Source organism: Xyrauchen texanus, chromosome 6 (genome assembly GCF_025860055.1).
Source record: "Xyrauchen texanus isolate HMW12.3.18 chromosome 6, RBS_HiC_50CHRs, whole genome shotgun sequence".
Taxonomy (NCBI): Eukaryota; Metazoa; Chordata; class Actinopteri; order Cypriniformes; family Catostomidae; genus Xyrauchen; species Xyrauchen texanus.
Genome location: NC_068281.1, coordinates 26,634,562 through 26,655,099, shown reverse-complemented (window position 1 = coordinate 26,655,099; position 20,538 = coordinate 26,634,562). Strand labels below are relative to the sequence as shown.

The following is a 20,538-nucleotide window of genomic DNA, read 5'->3' as shown; positions in this document are numbered from 1 at the left end:
TCAAACGTATAGCCACAAGACATTAACTATATGTTAAAACCTTTCTATGACAAATTGTTATCACAATGTAAAGCTGTAAACCTTAAAACAAAAATTTAGAACACTTTACAGCTCAAATAATACAAAAGTTTTCACAGGATTAATGTAAGTGCTTTTAGAAAATTATAAACCTCACATTTCTGTCTTTAAACCCTCAGAAAAATGGCCCTTTATAACCACAAATATTTCTTTTAAAAAAAAAAGAAAAGAAAAAAGGACGGATGATTCAATATACATTTTTGTGGTAATCAACATTATGCTATAAATGCTCTCAATTGAGCTTAACTTGTATTGAACCAGAAATATTTCTTTAAATATGACCAGGATATTTTCTTGACTGGTTTTGGGAGAATCACCCCAGCACACACTCAATTCTTTAAACACAAAGCAATGTTACTCCAACAGATATGGATAAAAAGGATTAGTTACAAGCATAGGTAAATCAACAAAGAGCATTGAGGGAAAACAGAGCACTGACAAATAGATAAGCTTTTTATTTTTTTGACATTTTTATACAATTCAATAAACAAATATTTATGCAAAAGGTACAAAGACTTAAGCTTCCACACAGAAAAATACAGTAAGGACAATGGAATTTAAGCTTGAAACATTTTGTTTTAAATAAGTAGCACACTTACACAGCCTATATTGTTTTATAATCTCTTTTCTTTTCTCTATCTTTCATAGAAAACATTTTGTACGAAGAACATATTTTCCATACATTTTTAAAGGGTCAGATGAACAAAACCACCACGGAGCTGCAAAGCTATGTTCCTGAAAGCTAGGTTTGCATATTTGGTGAGTATAATCATGTCCTGTTACCAATAAAATAAAATGTTTGCAGTCAAATGTGAGCAACATCTGAATTATATTACATTGAAAAAATAGAAATTAGCTGCCTTTGTGGAGATGTGAACCTCAGAGACTGTTCACATTCATTAGCACATACTGTAAGAGGATTTTAGAGTTTTGTTGTGTGTACACTTCAATCCTGCACTGGGTTGCATTATATCACCTCCCTTGCACGTGTTTTTTTTTAAATTCATTTTGTTTTTACTTAATGAAAACAAACAAAAAGGATTCAAAACCAATGTCAAATTTTTTTTTTTATATATATGTATTTCCAGTTGCATGACTTTCAGCTATGTAATAAGCAGAGAGAACTCAGAGCTTGATAACGGCACAAAAGCAGGACATCACATCAAGATTTTGGTGTTTTAATATTCAGCATCATGCAGCAAAGTCCACCAAACATAAAGCAATTTTTCAGTGTTAAAGGCTGAGGGAATATACTGCAGTAAATGGTTGGTCAGGGAGATATTATACATTAAGATAAATAATTTATACATTTTTTAAAGGTACTCCTAAAATATCTTTAAGTGCATTTTTACTGTTGGTCAGAAAGCCAGCCACTGTTGCAAAATGACAATAATTAAAAAGCACCTACACACGTTAAAGAAAAATAACTGTAGCTAAAGTATTCAAAAGCATTATATTAAAAAAAAGGTAAAAATAACAAACTTTGGCTTTTTCCAATGGCTTGTCCATTACAGAGAAAAGTAAACAAGCACATTTGTCAAAAGTTATTTGTCTTGCACTTTGAACTGGGCATTTTGGCAAATGATTGATATGCAAACTATTTTCCTAGAAATAAACAAACAAAAAAAATGATTAGGACTTATCTTTTAAAAAGAGAGAAAGAAGAAAACACAGACGATTCTGAAAATGTAAGATATGATTAAATAATAATCTATTGGCACACTCAATGAAACAAGCATCACAATTAAAAACTACTTGTTATTGTTTGGGGAAACAAACAAATAAACAAACACACAAAAACACTAATGTATACTGCCATGCAAAGGCAAAACACAGTAACTTTTGTTAAAATTGACAGACAAGTTTGACACAACTATATGCTCAGATTCATGTCTAATCTCTCCATTACTGTGTGTATGTTCAACACATTTGGCTGGACAACAACAACAACAAAAAAGAATATAAAAGGAAAATTAATTTCTTAGTTTTAGTGTTGGCACATTTATTGTGTTTTGCTTTTATAGGACAATATATTAAATGTGTGTTTATAGGTGAAAATTAGGAGAATATAATAATCCAGCCCATTAAATTTGATTTTTCTTTTAGTTTTTATAATACAATATAATTTCCATTCATATCCAGATATTATATTACACAGGATAACCATCAAACTATCCTTCAGATCTTAATACTTCAAATATAAATTATAATTTGAACTTGGTTTACTCCTTACTTACAGAACCAAGAGTCAGTTTTAAACTCGACATAGATAAATTACAGAAATATTTTCAATACCTTTCATTTGTTGCAGTTTTCAATTGTAAATTGTAAAATGCAATTGTCTACTGTAAAATATCTTTTTTTTTTCTTCATTGAGGACACTTGTGAATTAATTATTTTTAATTGAACAAATCTATAGTAAACTTTCAGATATTTGGAAATCTAGAAAATGAACGAATAAAGCAACCATAGCAAAGAAACCATACATACAACAATCCACTGCAGCAAACAGACCTTGAGCTTGTGAAAAAGACTTTTACAGTACGTAAACATACAATTGTATATGCACATACATAAGAAAAACAAAATCAAAGATTATCAGCCAGAAACAAATAGGTCTAAAGTGTACAGTACAAAACAAAGACTTAAAGAGGATATTATTTCACAAAGCTTTGATAAGGTTCAGTGTATAGAGGGTGAAAAGAAAAACTGAATGTATATTTGCAGCAGAGATGTTTCATTTACAACTTGGCTAGAAATGTGAGAACAGTTAAGCATCCACTTCAAGCATTTTATGATGTAAAAACAAAGTTCCATATAGTTCAACAGTTTTTTTTTTATTTTTTACACGTACTCTTGATATTTAAGCTTTAATGTTAGTTTTTTAAAACAGAGAAATGTATAAATGTAGCATTTATGTACATGAAGGCTGCACTCAACAACAACAAAAAGTAGCCTATTTTTAAGATTTATGCATTTCAATTTCATAACAAAATTCCATCAAATTGAACTGCACAATGTTTTACAAACTTAAAACTTGAATACATTTTTGTTTTATTAATTACACTTTGTTAAAAATTACGCAATTCAATTTAATGGAATTTTGTTATGAAATTGAAATGCATAAATCTTTAAAAAAAACGGCTCAAATATTTTGTGTGTACATACATTATATACTAAATATGCTGTGGTTTACAATGATGAAGAGCCTTTTCTTTTCTGCATGCTATCATTTATTTGGCCAGAAATTCTCAGGACTTGTTCAACTCATGGTAAGGATAAACCTTAATACTTTCGAAATTTATAAAAGGTGAAACTGGTCTATGGTAAATTGAGATGCAGAAGAGTAACCTGCCTTCATTGATACATTTTGTTAATATTGGGGAACTTTCATACTTTTCTAATACTACATTAAAAAAAAAGTTATTTTTTGCGTTGATCAAGTATAAAATCATAAATAGACAACAAATACTTTTTCCTTTTCAAAAATACTTGTCTTAGAGAAGGCAAAGTTGGCCAACCATAGGGAGGAAATAGACCCAGTGCACTCAAAGTCACTCAGAGGGGTATGAAAAGTATGAAGAAAAATGTAGTGAATATCGGTTAAAGTGCAAAGTAAATGTAGAAAGTGATACTATGTAGCAAGTTCACGTAAATGCTAAGCACAAAATAAAAACAACACCACGAGACATAAGTGTCTTTACAATGCAGCCTCTTGCAAGTGAAATGGAATGTTCACAACAATGCAGAGGGCAACTGCTAAACACACAGACAAGTATACAAATGACACCATAACAAAAATAATGCTAGTTTCAGTAATATGTTTGGTCCTACATAAAAAGTGATTAAATACATTCTGGTTTCAGCAATGCTGTTCAGGCAGTCAAGTCAAGGAATATAACAGTAACTGATTACCTGACACATCCTTCCTTTACATTTTGAAAATATGAAGCATGGACTTCATGACAACAATAGTCAAAGCACATGTTGGTCATGCTTCTGTGACAGAAAATATACACAATACAATCAGATCACTTGCAAGAAGAATCCCTTATCAAACCGGAGAATTAAAAACTTTTTCATGCACATACTGCTTCTCTTTTGTCCTTCTTGCTGAAAATAGACAAATCAGTCCATAATTAAAATGCCCACAGATGCTTTAAAAGCCATACTGTTCTTTAAACTATTTCTTTAGTATGTCCGTGTTCTAGTATGTTAAATTATGCTTTGCATAGATATTATTCCAAATCAGATTATCCTCTTATATAGAGTGACATTTTACATGGATAACAATTTCTTAAAATATCTTTTTATATTTAGCATATTGTTCGTTAATTTATACATCAAGATTGTATTAATGTTCTTTTCACAAGGTTTTGTAAACAATATTCTCACACTTACAAAAGTGGTACAAGTATAAAACAATTCAGAGGAAATATGAGAAAAGATGAATGACAGAATTAAAAAGAGTAGTAAACCTCCCCTTTTGGGCATATGATATCATGAAGCAACCAGAAGACAAGTATGAGTGCAAAGACAACCTTCTGTGATGAGTAACAGCAAATGTTACAGTACCACATTCTTCTATAAACAGAAAACAAACCTTCAGCTACAGAGAGAACATCTTCACACAACAGAATTTACAAAAACTACATCTTCTCAGTGTAAGGCAGAATCTGGTTTTCACAGTGACTAGTTTTGATATATACATGCAAATGACCGTTATGATCTTGTACTGTGGCTTCATGTTTATTTCCAAGTAAAGCAAAGAAAATCTCACCTAAAAGTTTGAGGCATCATTTTGATTGTACCATATACACTGCATATTTCAGATGTGAACGTGAAAGTGTAGATTTAAAAAGGACATACATTTTGATCTCTTTCTCACCCACACCTATTATAATCGCTTCTGAAGATGTGGATTTAACCACTGGAGTCTAATGGCTTACTTTTACGTTTCCTTTATGTGATTTTTGGAGCTACAAAAGGTATGATCACCATTCATTTGCCTTGTATGTACCAACAGAGCGGAGATGTTCTACTAAAAATCTTCATTTGTGTTCTGCAGAAGAAAGTCATACACAACTGAGATGACATGAGGGTGAGTAAATGGTGAGAGAAATTTCATTTTTTGTGAACTATCCCTTTAAATGTGTGGATGTGTTTTTTGTTGACAACCACAAACAGAACAAAGCATATTAGAATTTCCAATTGATGAAGATTAATTTTATCACAATCCTTACACAGTGCAAGCATTGTCACATAATGCACCACTGCATTTAAGAAAAGTATCAAAAACAAAACTAGACATTTAAAAAAAACCATTACAATCATAAGTTCAGACCAGAAATACTGAAGAACTGTAGCTATCTTCGAGTACATAAGTGTTCATGGGGAAATGTATGCAATGCATGAGGACTATAATACTGCCCTTAAAACGGGGAGGATTAACACTCCTTTTACACCATTATTGGTCTTACAAACGAGAAACATTTGTTTAAGAAAATAAATTAAACACAGCTCATGGCAAACAATGCCTATGGTGGCATATGCATGTATAAAAGTGCATAAATAAATATTCGTCATCAAACAAACTGGCATGTAACACAGGCATGTATGACCGAGTAATAGGTGAGCTGACAGGCATCAGACAAATGTGATTGGTTCTGCAGAGTAGGAGGAGGATCTTCTACAGGAAATGAAATGGAAGAAAACACGATAGGGAGCTTACATAGTGTTGTCGCATTCACTCATATAGAGCTAAAGGTATGAGTGTTATCTAAGAAATTATGGGCTGCTTTCTTAAAAGGTTGATTCGTTAGCTGCGGCAGCACTGCTTACCATACTGTGGCAACATTCTTAGCAATGTCAGTGACGGCCTGCCTTCCAGGAGGGAGGGTTTTGAGAAACATGGTCAGGTGTTCCCCAAACATGCTGTAGAGATGACAGCTTCTCTCCCACTTAACCACACCAATCTCAAATAAGGACAAATGAACATCATATACCTAAAGATTACAGCCTGTCCATCCGGAAAGCATCTTCTGTCGCAGGGTCGGCAAGAACCATGTCAGGATCGTTGAGCATGTGCAAACCATCCAGTGTTAGTGGGTCGATTTTCAAGTCATCCAGGGGGAACTGAGAATCTGCGTCAAAGCTCATGTCACCTGTCAGAGAATCAGACAACTCTTTGGATAGGATTGGATCATTTGTCTTGTGGAATGTACTTAAATATCTGTCATGCAGCTTCTTCAGGGAAGTACTAATAAAAATTTTGGTCTTTAATTCTTTTTTAAATGCTAAATTTCTGAGCACCTGGAACTAGCAACTGGATATGAAATCTAGCATATGTATGGCAAACGTACAGGTAATATAATGCAATATCTAACTTGGTCAGATGCAATACCAGTGAGAATAATGTTGGGGATGTTCCCATGGCTGCTGTAGCCAAGCTGCTGTGCGTCCTGCAGGTTGCCGTGGCTCCCAGTAAGGTTGAGCATTGCAGCTTGAGAGTAGTTAAGAGTGGAAAACTCACTGTACAGACTGCTTGAGCTGATGGGATTCTCAAGCATGTTGAACTGCTCCAACTAAAGAATCACAACAATTGATTTACTATCAGAATTGTGGGCTGAAACAATCTCGGTTTCATTCAAACAAGTGAGCGACAAGCAAAACAAAGAAAAGAGATATCTCTCATCTAGCACTACATCTATATGAATACTTTTCTTTTTGGCACTCTGAACATGGAACAGCTTATATGCTTCGTTACCTGAAGCAAGCAGTTCTCACAAACTCAAATCATTATAGTCATCATATTTTACTCAATTATTATTTATTGACAGGCTTTTTGGCTTTGTTGTGTGCAATTTTCCCACAGATTTGACCAAATTATTTTGATTATAAGGATTTTTCTAATTCATTTTATAGATACTGCTCTTGGTGTGTGCAATTTCTAGCCTAAGAAATATTTTAGAACCTAATACCTAGTTTTCCGTGGCTGTGGACTACTCTTGCAAAGGACATAAGAGAGCAGAAAAGAAAGCAGAAGGAGAAAGTAAGGAATGGGATCCAGGTTGAATTTAAAGCTACACTAATTTCAGCCTATTTTTAAGACTTGTGCATTTTTATTTAATAACAAAATTCCTTCAAATTGAAGTGTGTAATGTTTAACGAAATTAAATTCATAAAACTAATTTTTTAAAATAATTTAATAAATATTCCTCAATTCATTTAGAATGAATTTGAAATGCGTAATCTTAAAATTATGTCTGAGTGTGGTGTGTTAGTTTTTTTTTACACAGGGCATAGTTTTCTTACTTGCTGAGACAAAGCACTGCTCTGACGAGGAGAAAGCTGCTGGTCATAAAAGGCATCAGCAAAGACACTTCCGAGAATGGAGGAGTGCTAAAACAAGAACATATTAGAAATAACCATTCATGATAAGGCTAATTATTATCAGTGGAGAAATTACTATTTTCACAGAAGCCTTAAAACAACATTCTAATCCCATGAGAGGATATTAATCCCCAAGTCGAGTTTTGTGTCACAAATCATAATGCGAGAAAAATGACAACACCACTTCTGTATAACCATGTTTGACGTGAAGGCATAACATGCTGCAGCCTGCAAGCATACTGTATAGAAATTCAACATCTTGTTGAAATATGATAAAGCATATATTAACAGATGATCAAACATCTATACCAACAATCTCAAATCACAAATTGCACATCACTGCAGTCCTGTTGACTAACACTGGCTCAAACTGTGTTTATCATTGCTGATCTTCTGTAGTGGCTGCTACCAGAAGAGAGCACAGCAAATTTCTAATATTTAGAAGAGAGCAACTAAATATCTCCACAAATAGGAAGGAAAGAAAAAAAAAAAAAAAAAAAAAAGTTTGTGCATTCCATTTGGCTGCCAACCTAAGCTTACAAAACAAAAATCTGTGATTGTTTTTTAAGAAAGCATGTCACAGCTAAACATCAGTGAGAGGGATTTGATCCAGCTTTTCAGATTCAAAAGGTAAAATGAGTGAAAGACTTCTAGAAACATAATGTGTGATATCAACTTGAAAGTACACAAATGTCTATTATCCGACTATTAGATCTCAGCCAATCTGTAATTCAAAACTCGTGCTTCAAAGCATTCACATTTTCTTACAATCATGCTTAAAGGGATATTCACCCAAAAATTTAAATTCTCATCATTTACGCACACTTTTAGAACACGGACATACTAAAGAAATAGTTTAAAGAACAGTACGGCTTTTAAAGCATCTGTGGGCATTTTAATTATGGACTGATTTGTCCATTTTCAGCAAAAAGGACAAAAGAGAAGCAGTACGTGCATGAAAAAGTTTTTAATTCTCCAGTTTGTTAAGTGTTTGTTTTTCTACTGCAAAACACAAATCTCAGCTCTGTAGGTCCATACAATGCAAGAGAATGGTGGCCAGACCTTTGAAGCTCCAAAAATCACATAAAAATAATATGACTCCAATGTTTAAATCCATGTCTTCAGAAGTGATATAATAGTTGTGGGTCAGAAACAGAGTCCTTTTTACTCTGTTTCACACCCACACCTATCATATCACTTCTGAATACTTGGATTTAACCACTGTTGTGGATTACATTTATGTTACATTTATGTGCTTTTTGGAGCTACAAAGGTCTGATCACCTTTCTCTTGCATTGTACTGTATGGACCTACAGAGATTTTCTTCTACAAATCTTTATTTGTTTGTTCAGAAGAAGAAAGTCATACACATCTGGGATGGCATGAAGTAAATGATGAGAGAATTTTCATTTTTGGGTGAACTATCCCTTTAACATTCCGAACGATCACAATTGTGTCCCAAGCTTGACAATCAAACATATTGCATACTACGCACATGGTTCAGTGAGAGGATGTGTAACAGGAATAGTACTTTCACTGAGTATGGCAAACATTACAATTATAACGCTACTCAGAATGATACACAGAAAAGACTAAGGAGGTGCTCAGACACATGGTGAAGCAGCTGGGATCAGAGAGAATGGGAGACATGACTGGACTAGGACACACAGAGCGAGTAATAGCACAGGCTCCAAATTGGCTCCAAACAAAACAAACTACAAGGAGGAAGCAGCAGCTGCTGGATTCGCCCTTACTTGAGGCGAGCCCCCCGGAGAGAAGCCTTGATTGGAGACTGGAGAAGTCGGAGACTGATTGGCTGAAGACCCCACCCTACAGCGGTACTGCTGGAGGGAAGCAGCCTACATGGGACAACACCAAGTTAGACCAACAGAGCCCCTGTAGGGGACCTCTGAAAAGGCAACTGTTCTGTATCGTTGGAGACTCAGGTTACAATGCCTCGGTCTCTCAAACAACAGTTACAAACTTTAGTCTATTATTTCTTAACTATGTAGTCAAACTTTTGCAGTCAGCACACTTAAATCAAGACATGGACTTATTAATAAAGAAAATATTTTTTTCCCTTCTTTACTTGATAGTACCGATATCCAGGTCTCTTCATTAGGGTATTGTTAAGACTAAGAAAAATGTTACAAAAAAAACAAGTCGAGAACTGAAAAGAGTAAGCGTCTTATTTGTTAGGCGCCATAAACACTGCTGTTAAAACTCATTTTAAGGTCATTATTTTTATAAAATTATTTTATCGGTTCACAATCTTTTGGACAGACCTACATGAGTTCTAGAATGCCACTGGAGACCTAAGGATCTACAGGTAGAGATGTGATCTTACCGTGTTAATATCAATGCCCACAGAGGACTGTGTCTGGCTTCCAGAGACAGGTGGCAGCTGAGTGTTCAGCTGGAGCTGAGGAAGTCTACTGACCCCTTGCGTCGGTGTGGATGGCTGACTGAAGAAAGCATACTGAGCCAACTGCTGCTCCAGCATCATGGCATCTATTGTCTCCACCTATTTAACATGGATCAAGATAGAGATAGTCTTTCAGTATCGGAGCGAGTTTAATATCCCAAACCTGCTAGACCGTGTTCCCACACTTTTTGACCAATTAATTTTCATGACTTTTCCATGACCATTTCAGTTCATCTTGGAAACCAATATTTGGAATTAATGATTTTAAATGACTAAATTTTATAGTGTACAAATGTCTCAAATAAGACCCTTAAAGGAATAGTTTCACCCAAAAATGAAAATTCTCTCATCATTTACTCACCCTTATGCAATCCCAGATGTGGATGACTTTCTTTCATCTGCTGAACTTCTAAATGATTTTTAGAAGAATATTTATTCATTTGGCAGATGCTTTTATCCAAACGCTTTTATTCAATTCACTTGTATTGGTCCATACAATACAAATGAATGGGTGCCAACATTTTTAAGCACCACAAATCACATAAGACAGAGATTAAATCAATATCTTCAGAAGCGATATGATAGGTGTGGGTGAGAAAAAGTTCACTTTTACCTTCTTGTGTTTTTGGTGATTCACCAAATTTTGACACTCATTCGCTTGCATTGTATGGAACTACAGAGCTGAGAAATTCTTCTTAAAATCATAATTTGTGTTCTGCAGAAGAAAGAAAGTCATACACATCCGGGTTGGCTTGTGGGTGAGAAAATGAGAACATTTTCAGTTTTGGGTGAACTATCCTTTTAACGGACAGACTGCAGGCAAGTTTCCCTCTGCACAAGCACCAACAAAGAGCAATTCCCTGAAATCTCCAGAAATTCCTTAACCAATGAGCAGGATCAATGAGGAAAATTGCAGACCTACTCAACAGTGCAGGCAGAATTCAAGTTGGTGTGAATTGAATGAGCAAAATTACATTCCAGCATCCTTTTGATTCTCATTTATCAGTCATACCTGCAAGGTAGGTGACAATAGACATTTGACCACTTGCTCTCTCACGATCAATAATCAGCACTGCACTTTATTCATTTTATATCTCACACTGGACTGTCATAATTATATTCTCCACAATACAACTACTGTATATATATTTTTTATATACTCTTTTTTTTTTTTTTAAATTATTGTGTGTGTATTCTATATTGCATGTATAGTTTACTATACATTGTATATTATTATTGTGTTGTGTAAGTATGTGTACATTTGATATGTAAATTGTGTAAATATGTTGTTTATTGTAATTGGTAAATGTCTCGTCACTGTCATGATTGCTATGTTGCTCGGAACTGCACACAAGAATTTCACCTTCTGTTGCACTTGTGTACATGGTAGTGTGACGACAAAGTGATTTGGCTGATTGATATACACTACCGGTCAAAAGCTTTGAAACACTAGACTGAAATGTTTCTAATGTTCTTAAAAAATCTTTTGATCTGAAGGCATATGCTTAAATACTTTAAAAATTATGTTTTGTAGACAAAAATATAATTGTGCAACCATATTAATTTAATTTAATTTAATTTAATAATAAAACTAAAATGTAATAATTTTTATTTTTTTAAAATTGATGACTTAAGCCAAATAATAAATAAAAGCAGCAATAAGTGCCCAACATAGGTGGAAACGTCTTCAGTACTGTTTAAATTGAAGTTGCTTGAGAGTACATGTCTGCAAATTCTAGGCAAAGGGTGACTACTTTGAACATGCTAAAATATCACATTTTTTATTTATTTTGGATTTTGTTTAGTCACAACATAATTTCCATAGTTACATTTATGTTGTTCCATAGTTTTGATGACTTGACATTCGAAAACTTTTGACCGGTAGTGAATGTTCCTCCACAATTCCTCCTGGAACGGAGAGGAAGAACTTCCTGTGCCTTCTGTAATAACACCTCAAATTAGTCCTTACAGACTTTATCAGTTGGAGGTCTGAGAGCACTGTTACCTGTGCTAGAGAGAGTGGAGGAGAGAGGGTGGGTGATAGCTGCTGAAGAATCTGATGCTGCTGGGAGTCAGCGTTCAGAATCAGAGGAACCACATTCTCGTGCCGGCGTTGTACACTCCCAGTCACTGTAGGATGTGCTGATGTCATACCTGATAAGACAAGGCATTTAGAACTCACATTACAGAGAAGCTCTTCAGATGCTAATTAAATTGTAACCTAATGATTTTCAAAGTCAGTGTAAAAATTACTTTAGGTATGCTCCAAGTCGGTATTAAAGAGGTCATGACATGAGGAATCAAATTTTCCTTGATCTTTTGAGAGAAGAGGTCATTGTACTATAAAAATATACTGTACGTTTCAGAACTCAAAACATCCTCCACACTGCAAAAATGCATTTGTTTAATTATCAGTGTTAATTAATGGTTTTACCCAGATAAGCTGGTATCTAAACTGGTCCAAAAGGTTTAGAATTTTCTAAAATTTTGAAATTTCAAAATTGAATTGAGCCTGTTTCCACCTGGTATTAAGATGTGTTTTAGGTGATCCATTCACGAGTGGTCAGCGCAACATTCAGGTGGAAACAGGGTCCAAAATATTTTGTAATAGAGTTATTTATTTGCGCATTTAAAAGGAAATAACCGTCTGATCTGAAAATTTTAAAAAGCAGATAAATACACAAGCATGAGAACTTCACAGATCTTCTTCAGTGTGTCAGATATCAACATAAAGAGGCAAATGTCAAGCACACACATCTGAAGCTCAGGTTAATACAGGTAATCTACTAATATAACAGAGAAATCTGCTTGAAATGTTGCATCTGTGTTTAGATCATTTATGCATTCTGGAGAAACAGCACGGCAGGTTTTTCTTGCAATTTATTTGTCTTTTATTACTTTTTGCTATTTAACTATCATGCAGTAACACAATGACATAGTGATTGATGCATTTCATCATGAAATAAGAGACTCTCCCATCGAAATTTTATCACAAGTGGTCACAGGAGATGCATTAGAGGCGCATGGTAATACCAGGTGGGAACAGTATTGGCTGACCACTTGTGATCAGATCACTGAAAACATCTCAATACCAGGTGGAAACAGGGCCATTATGCCTGGAAATAGACAAAGTTTTAGGATTTTAACAAAAGAAATGGTATAACAAAGGCTTTTTTTTTTTTTTTGCACTATTACTAGGTCACTTGATAGAATAAGCAAATTTGTGACACTAATCATGTGTCATCGCTTTCATTAAAGCCCAACAGATACACTTTGGAACGTTCTCAAACCTTTGTAATCAGATAACTGCAACAACAGCAGCATTTAATAGCAATGGGGTGTATATCATTATGTGAATGGGTTAGGGTTGCAACGGTATGAGATTTTAACGGTATGATAACAGTCTCAGAAAATAGCACGGTTTCACGGTATACGGTATTACACAATTTGAATTATCAGTGAAAACAGAAGGATTATTTAATTATTTATTTATTTTTGAGCAAACAATTTATTATAATTGAAACTTGAAACCATTTATTTTATTGAAGTATGTGTTACACATTTAAGAATGATGCGGCATCCACTCTTGGTACATATGTGTATTTATTTTATTGAAAATAAAATAAACAGAAAAAATAAGAAAGCTAACAGAATTATAATAAACAGAATTATAAATATGATAATAAATAGCATATGTTATATAACTAAAGCATGTTAGTTTACATGTTAGCATAGCATGTTAAATTAACTACTAAATGAATAATAACATCAGCTGTGTGAGCTTTTGAAGTAATGTCCTATGATTATTAACTGTTAACATATACTGTAGGTGCACGACAGCACAGCCAGAATGCTCCTGTCTGTACCTTTAACTCAGTGGCGTCTCTTATCTGAAAACTCTATATTAAACAATTGTGGAGACGTGTGACGTCCCAATGCAAGTTAACTGAATTATCCAATGAAAACCAAAACGCTTTTACGATAAATGAGCCCACGGGCCGTATGGTGCCCATGTTTGCTTTAGCTGTTTGCGAGATTATCATAAAATCTGCCTCGGCAGTCCTAAATAGTCTATCACTTGGGCGGTCGCCGAAATATCTTCAATGGGAGAACCATGTCATTGTTCTTTCCCTGCTGTCCGCGACCCAGTCCGAATAGACAAGTTGAGAAACACTGCTTTAACTCACACACACACACACACACACACACACACACACACACACACACACACACACACACTCATGTCAGACCCCCTCGCCTCTCTCTGACATTTTCTCCGCTGCGTGTGTGTCGCAAGTTGACGAGTCTGACTGGCAGACAAGGAATAAAGGAGATGCGCACGTCCATGTGAGATTCTCCGTCCGGTTGCATTTTTTACTCAATACCGTAGATAAGCAAATGCACATGGTATGATAACCGTAAATTTTCAAACCATGGTATACCGTGAAACCGGTATACTGCTGCAACCCTAGTATGGGTGTATATGAATCACCTTGGCTGGCAGAAGTATGGCCCATGTGAGTGTTGGTCAGATTGCTAGTGCTGTTGGAGACACTGAGAGAGGAGGAGGAGGAGTCATCAGGGTCCAAAGGTGTGGGGAGAGGAGGGGGGATCTGGATGTTAGTGAGGTCTGGCAGAGAGCCGCCTGTGTTGTGTGTGGCTGGGATTAAAGATGCAGTCATTTCCTGATCTGGAGATGGAAATATGCTGGGGAAGAGACATGAGGGATGTTAGAAATAACCATGGTAATTTGGTATGGTTCAACAGAAAAAAAAGCCCTTTGTAAACACTGCAGCTCGTAGTTTAGAGTATGCCACCTGCTTAATTACATTAATATACAGAAAAGCCTTAAGTTTACTGCTATCAGTGTATTTTACCAACATGACAAAACAGTCAGTACTTTTTATAATCTGATCAAAATAACACTGTTATAAAGGATTGGCAATGTCCAGATGGTTATTAGGTTGACCGAGAGAGGGATAATAGTTTGCTTTGCTGAATATTGCCTTTGCAGCCATCAGTAGATAGGTGCTGCATGGCCAGTCCATTCACCTACCATCTACTTTATGCTGAGTTTGCTTAAAACAAGAAAAAACCTGAAAAACATCTAATGAAACTAAACTTACCTGATTCCTGGTATTTTGTTTGACTTGGGCCTTGATGAAGTATTCTATGAAAAAACAAACAAACATTAAAAGACAACAAAAGAACACCTGAAAGCAATAGTAAAGCAATATATTTTAAAATGTACCTTTTTATGTTCCCATATCTGTTTTTGGCCTTCTTTGTCCATGTCACTTTCTGATTCCCCGGTTCCTGGCACAGTAAGAAAAAGAACTAGTACATAGAGAGGGATGAAAGCGTACAGTGGAACACGTTTGGGGAAAATTCGACAGGTTATAGTTTACTTAAACATTTTAATTGACATAGAAGAGTGATTAATAGCATCTCTATTGAAAGTACAAGAAAACCAAAATCAAATAAATGCAAATTAAGTATTTTCTGGTATTAATGTGTCAAGATATTGAAAGAGAACATAAAACTCTTATGAACCTTGTTTTAGCTGCAATTCTTGTGATCCTCCTGTAAATGCATCTTGTGGGTTTTGGTTCAAAGTGCTCTGGTGCAGGGCAGAATCTGAGTTGGTCCTACAGAACAAGCACAAAGAAACCATATTGAGCAACTGAAAGACCCCGTTAACAGCCCCACATAAGCTTAAATGGATAATTCACCTTAAAATGGAAATTCTTTCATCATTTACTCATCCATATGCCATCTCCTGTGTATGACTTTCTTTCTTCTGCAGAACACAAAAGAAGATTTTTTAGAAGAATTTTTCAGCTCTGTTGGTCCTCACAATGCAAGTGAATGGTGACCAGAACTTTAAAGGAAAAAAAATTACAAAGGAGGCATAAAAGTAATCCATAAGACTCAAGTGGTTAAATCCATATCTTCAGAAGCAAAATGATTGGTGTGGGTGAGGAAAAAGATAAATATTTAAGTCCTTTTTTTACTAGTAATTTCCCCCTTTGACCAGCCCCAACCAGTAGGTGGATGAATGTGAAAGTGTAGATTTACAGTTAAAAAAAGGACATAAATATTGATCTGTTTCTCACCCACACCTATAATATTGCTTCAGAAGACATGAATTTAAACACTGGAGCCATGGACAACTTTTATACTGCCTTTTTGACCTTCAAATTTCTGGTCACCATTCACTAGCATTGTGAGGACCAACACAACTGAAATATTCTTTTAGAAATATTTGTGTCCAGCAGAAGTCATACACATCTGGGATGGCATGAGGGTGCGTAAATTATGAGAGTGAACTATCCATTTAAATGTTTTAATACAAATACTTCTTGAATTTTTTACTCATCTCAGAGAGTTCTGGGTTACTGATATAATGAACTTATATTATATAATTGACAATTTAATGATAGTATATGGTACGTATAAATAATTGCTGAAATTAAATTATTTAGTGGATTTAAAATTAATTTACACAATATTTCTTCAAAATCCACTCAAAATATATTTGAAAACAGATTGTCTACCAAGTGCATTATCCACTGAAAAAGCTATCGGTAGATTTTAGCAGTGACACACTACAACTTCTGTTAGTCGGCTAAACAAACAAAGTTATTGGCCAATTATATACTCAAATTGCCAAATGCCATCAGATTAATTGGCCTGGACAATATATCGATATGTATACATTATTACAATATTTTATTCAATATATAAAAATATATTATATACAATTATATATACACTAGTAAAAAGTGTATAATGTGTATATGTATAATGGTAAAAAGATATACAGAAACATTCAATTTAAATATACTAGCTCAGCAGTAAAATTTGAAATGGCAGTAGTGGTGTAATAGAGCCAAAAGACATGTTAATGTTTAACTTCAACTGTAATCAACAACATAAAGTAAACAATAATTCAGAGAATATTCTGCATGCTCTTTATTTCATTTTAAGGTGCTATGAAAGACAATAATTGACATAAAATTTAAAGAGCTATCTTGCATGCTAGTCCTGTACATACGTACGATCTTCAACACATGCAAACAAATTGTGTGATAAACTCTCACCTCCTCCAGCTGGTATCGGATGGGGGTGACAGATACACAGAGGCATATGGACAGCTATCAATGTGAGGCTCCACATTAAGGAAATTGTTATGCAAGAATGATCAAAGAGATAAAACCTAAACACTGACACTCACTGGTAAAAACTGGAAGCAAGTTTGTTTTTTGTATGCTACACTGACCAAAAATAGTGCAGTTATTCCTGTCCTTAAAAAATGTCTCAGCCTGTTGTTCCTCCAAAATTCCTCCGCATTCACGATTAGACTGATAAAGGATATCTGACGGCCATGTTTGTCCACAGAGATGGGTCTGTGGTTAGGGGACATTATCCGATTTCGGTCCCGATAGACCCTGTCTACCAGCCCATGGTGACGAGTTGTTCTACTAGTATCCAACTCTGAATTCTGAAAAGGAGTCTGCCAAATGCCAACATGCACAAAAACAACATTTCAGTAAATATACTGAAAGTAGTATATGAACATTCAATATATCTAGTCATGCGTATACCCATATTAACATTGTTTCGCCTGTAAGCGCTCTCCTCACCTGAAAGGAAAGGTCAATGGTGGTGTTTCCAATCTGATTGACATTTGGCAAAGAGCCACCATAGTACTGTCCTCGGTTCTGACCAAGCTGTAAATACTGTGTCTTCTGTAACTGTAACTGCAAGAAATAAAACAAATAACCCATAAAGCTGAGAGACATCAAAATAAACATCCCACATTTCAAATATAAGCAACATTTATGATTTCAATAAGCATTACTTGTGAGACAGTGTCGTAGCTAAATATCTAGGTTAGTAGTAAGCTATCCCTGAAACTTCTCCTGAAGTATTTGTGTGAATGTGGAAAGGCATGCAAACAATTCCACTGGCCCCAGTCATGTCGTTGGTGGCCATCCATATAAAGCCGAAGCATGCCATTTCTAAACCCCTAGCGTCACCAGACAGAACTGCAAAAATATTCACTGTTTCCAACAGATTATAGAATCTGTTGCCATCCCAGATGTGTATGAATTTTCAAAAATGAAAATTCTCTCATTATTTACTCACCCTCATGTCATCCCAGATGTGCATGACTTTCTTTCTTCTGGAGAGCACAAACAAAGATTTTTAGAAGAATATGTCAGCTCTGAAGGTCCATTCAATACAAGTGACCAAAACTTTGCCAAAAAGCACATAAAGGCATCATAAAATAAAGCATATAATTCCAGTGTTTAGCGTTCTGCGCATGCATCAAGCATTAGGATGTGTAATCAAGCACGATTGTGCCTAGAGACTGCAATGGCAAGATGTACAGTGAAAAATAAGTTATACAGTGTTTTGATCTGTTCTCACCCAAACTGCTTAGAGAGCTTCAGAAAAACTTGGATTAAACTACTTGAGTCCACTTAGAATATGGATTGCCTTTATGTGGTTTTTGGAGCTTCAATGTTTTGGTCACCATTCACTTGCATTGTATGGACCTACAGAGCTGACATATTCTTCTAAAAATATTATTTTGTGTTCAGGAGATGAAAGAAAGTCAAACACATCTTGGAATGGCATGAAGGTGAGTTAATTATGATAAAACTGTCATTAATTGGTGCCTGAAACACTCCACTGAAGCTGTATTTTTTTCATGCATGGTATCAAACCGTACACATTATTTATGTTAGTAATGACGAGTTCAAACAGGCATGAACTTAGTTTAGCATGATCCATTTTCTCTGAAATAATGTAATGACCCTAAAAAATCAAGTACACAAATGAGGTTAAACATCAACACCAATAAAGCAAAAACTAAAACAGAATCACAACACGCTTTTGGTATTAGTGTAAATACTGGGTGGGATGCAATTGAGGTGCCAAAGGCAAACATCACAGTTTGCTGGAGCCATTGTTTTGGGAATAGTTGAATCGGGAAAACAAGGCATAGCAAATAATGCTGAGGGAGCAAATACACTGTTGAGTATTGCTAAATAATTCATTGAACACACGCTTGTACGTCAACACCCATTCAAACATCCAGGCTTAAACCTTCAGTAAAGAATGGCATCTGAAATTCGTATTTATATGCTAAATTGTCCATTACAAACGCGTTTAAGAGACACAGAACTGGATATGGCCTTGATGACAGACCAGCTACAATGGCGAGAGACTCTAATGTGGGCTGTCAGACACACATGCTCAACCCATCCACATTGCAGCTGTGAGCATGACAACTTTTATAAGGCCTCATCGTCGTGACTGTGTTTATGATCAAAATATCTAAACGACGTAAAAAAAAATAAGGCTTTCAGTTAACGAACGCTAGACATTCACGCACACTAGAGAGGAGCGTTTGTTATTGTTTACGTCTCGACAGGCGGGTTCAGTGCGTGTCGTATCAACAACAATTGTGCCCCGCACCTCGGTCTGCTTATGAACGCTGTTATAACAGGGGGGAAAAACAGACACTTACACGGGCTGCCCGAGTGATACTCAGGTCTTTCATCACCTCCTCGAACGCTGCTGTCTCTTCAGCTTGCTTCTGGTTGTGCAACGCGATCTTTTCGCTGAATTTCCGCGGATTATTCGAGGACGCCATGATTCGCTCCTCTAATGCTCCGCTCTGGTTCACTTTAGCGATGTCCGATTCGCGAGCAAATCGTTCATTTGAATAATAACTCGTTTGAACCGATTCTTAAAGCTTTGGTAGATCAACCAAAGGAAAGTAATTACTTTGTTTAGGAGCAATGTTGTTAACAAAAGGTAACAATTAATATTATTCATTAAATTACTTTCAAAAATAGAGTTAATGACATTCTTAACAATGTTGTTATTAATAACATAATTCTGAAGTAATGAACAACATTTTACGCAATATATAACCTAACAGTAGAAATACTGATATAAACATTTTACTTATACTATTTTACTACAATAATTAAACGTAAATGTCGCACGGCACTTCTGAGAACACTTCTGAGTGGTGACTTGGTTGCGAACACTAATATTTAATTAAATAACTGTACATAACCTTACCTTGCACATGCATTACCACTTGCACATGTACATATGCCATGTATATGCCTATGTCCTATTTTTTATAGCCCGTCTAATTATACTCTTACCTTGTTTTTATATTCTGTCTCTCTGTAATGTTCTGTGTGCACTTGCTTGCTTATTTCTCCTATCAAAAAAAAAAGAAAAAGCCCTTTTGTACGTGAGCACACTTGGCATAAAGCTCATTCTGATTCTGATTCGTGCTTAGAACTTGTTTAACGCAACCAAATGTCCAAACGAATCGATTCGCTCAACTGAATCGGACTACCCAACGCTAGTTCAATGAGAGACGCAGCTGCGTGCGCGCGTGGGTGTCCACGCACATCTGGACTGGAACGCGCCAGTTCTCGTCATGTTCTACAGGGATTTGAGGATTATATGACTGTGATCGCACTGTGCCAAATGTTGTCAAATGACAATTCCACACTAGTGGACTAGTCATGAAATGATTATCTTGAGAAATGTAATACGCACGTCTGCTCAAAGCTTTTATTTGTTTAGTCTCCTTGCTCTTTGGT

The 20,538-nt window shown here is 35.4% G+C and overlaps 1 protein-coding gene across 3 annotated transcripts; it reads right to left on the bottom strand.

The window, feature by feature from the left end:
- Positions 1–522: 522 nt before the first annotated feature.
- Positions 523–19,578, bottom strand: crtc1a (CREB regulated transcription coactivator 1a). Of its 3 annotated transcripts, none has more exons than XM_052128946.1 (14): positions 19,437–19,578; positions 17,542–17,658; positions 17,274–17,411; positions 16,999–17,060; positions 15,449–15,543; positions 15,147–15,232; positions 15,022–15,065; positions 14,388–14,602; positions 11,901–12,049; positions 9,818–9,994; positions 9,225–9,329; positions 7,393–7,479; positions 6,482–6,662; positions 523–6,242 (listed from the first exon to the last, which is right to left on the bottom strand). In XM_052128946.1, the coding sequence occupies exons 1-14, from the start codon at positions 19,560–19,562 to the stop codon at positions 6,091–6,093; spliced, it is 1,734 nt and encodes a 577-aa protein (XP_051984906.1). In that variant the 5' UTR covers positions 19,563–19,578; the 3' UTR covers positions 523–6,090. The 3 variants fall into 3 exon arrangements, with proteins under 3 accessions (XP_051984906.1, XP_051984907.1, XP_051984908.1); XM_052128947.1 differs by having other exon boundaries at positions 15,147–15,211; positions 19,437–19,572; XM_052128948.1 differs by lacking the exon at positions 9,225–9,329 and having other exon boundaries at positions 19,437–19,572.
- Positions 19,579–20,538: the final 960 nt, after the last annotated feature.

What these genes read in the sequence shown, in the direction of transcription:
- crtc1a (XM_052128946.1), bottom strand. Translation starts at nt 19,562, where the DNA reads ATGGCGTCCTCGAATAATCCGCGGAAATTCAGCGAAAAGATCGCGTTG. An exon ending in GTATCACTCGGGCAGCCCGT is followed by an intron (nt 17,659 to 19,436) that starts GTAAGTGTCTGT and finishes TATTTCTTGCAG; the next exon opens with TTACAGTTACAGAAGACACA. An exon ending in AGAATTGCAGCTAAAACAAG is followed by an intron (nt 15,233 to 15,448) that starts GTTCATAAGAGT and finishes TCTATGTACTAG; the next exon opens with TTCTTTTTCTTACTGTGCCA.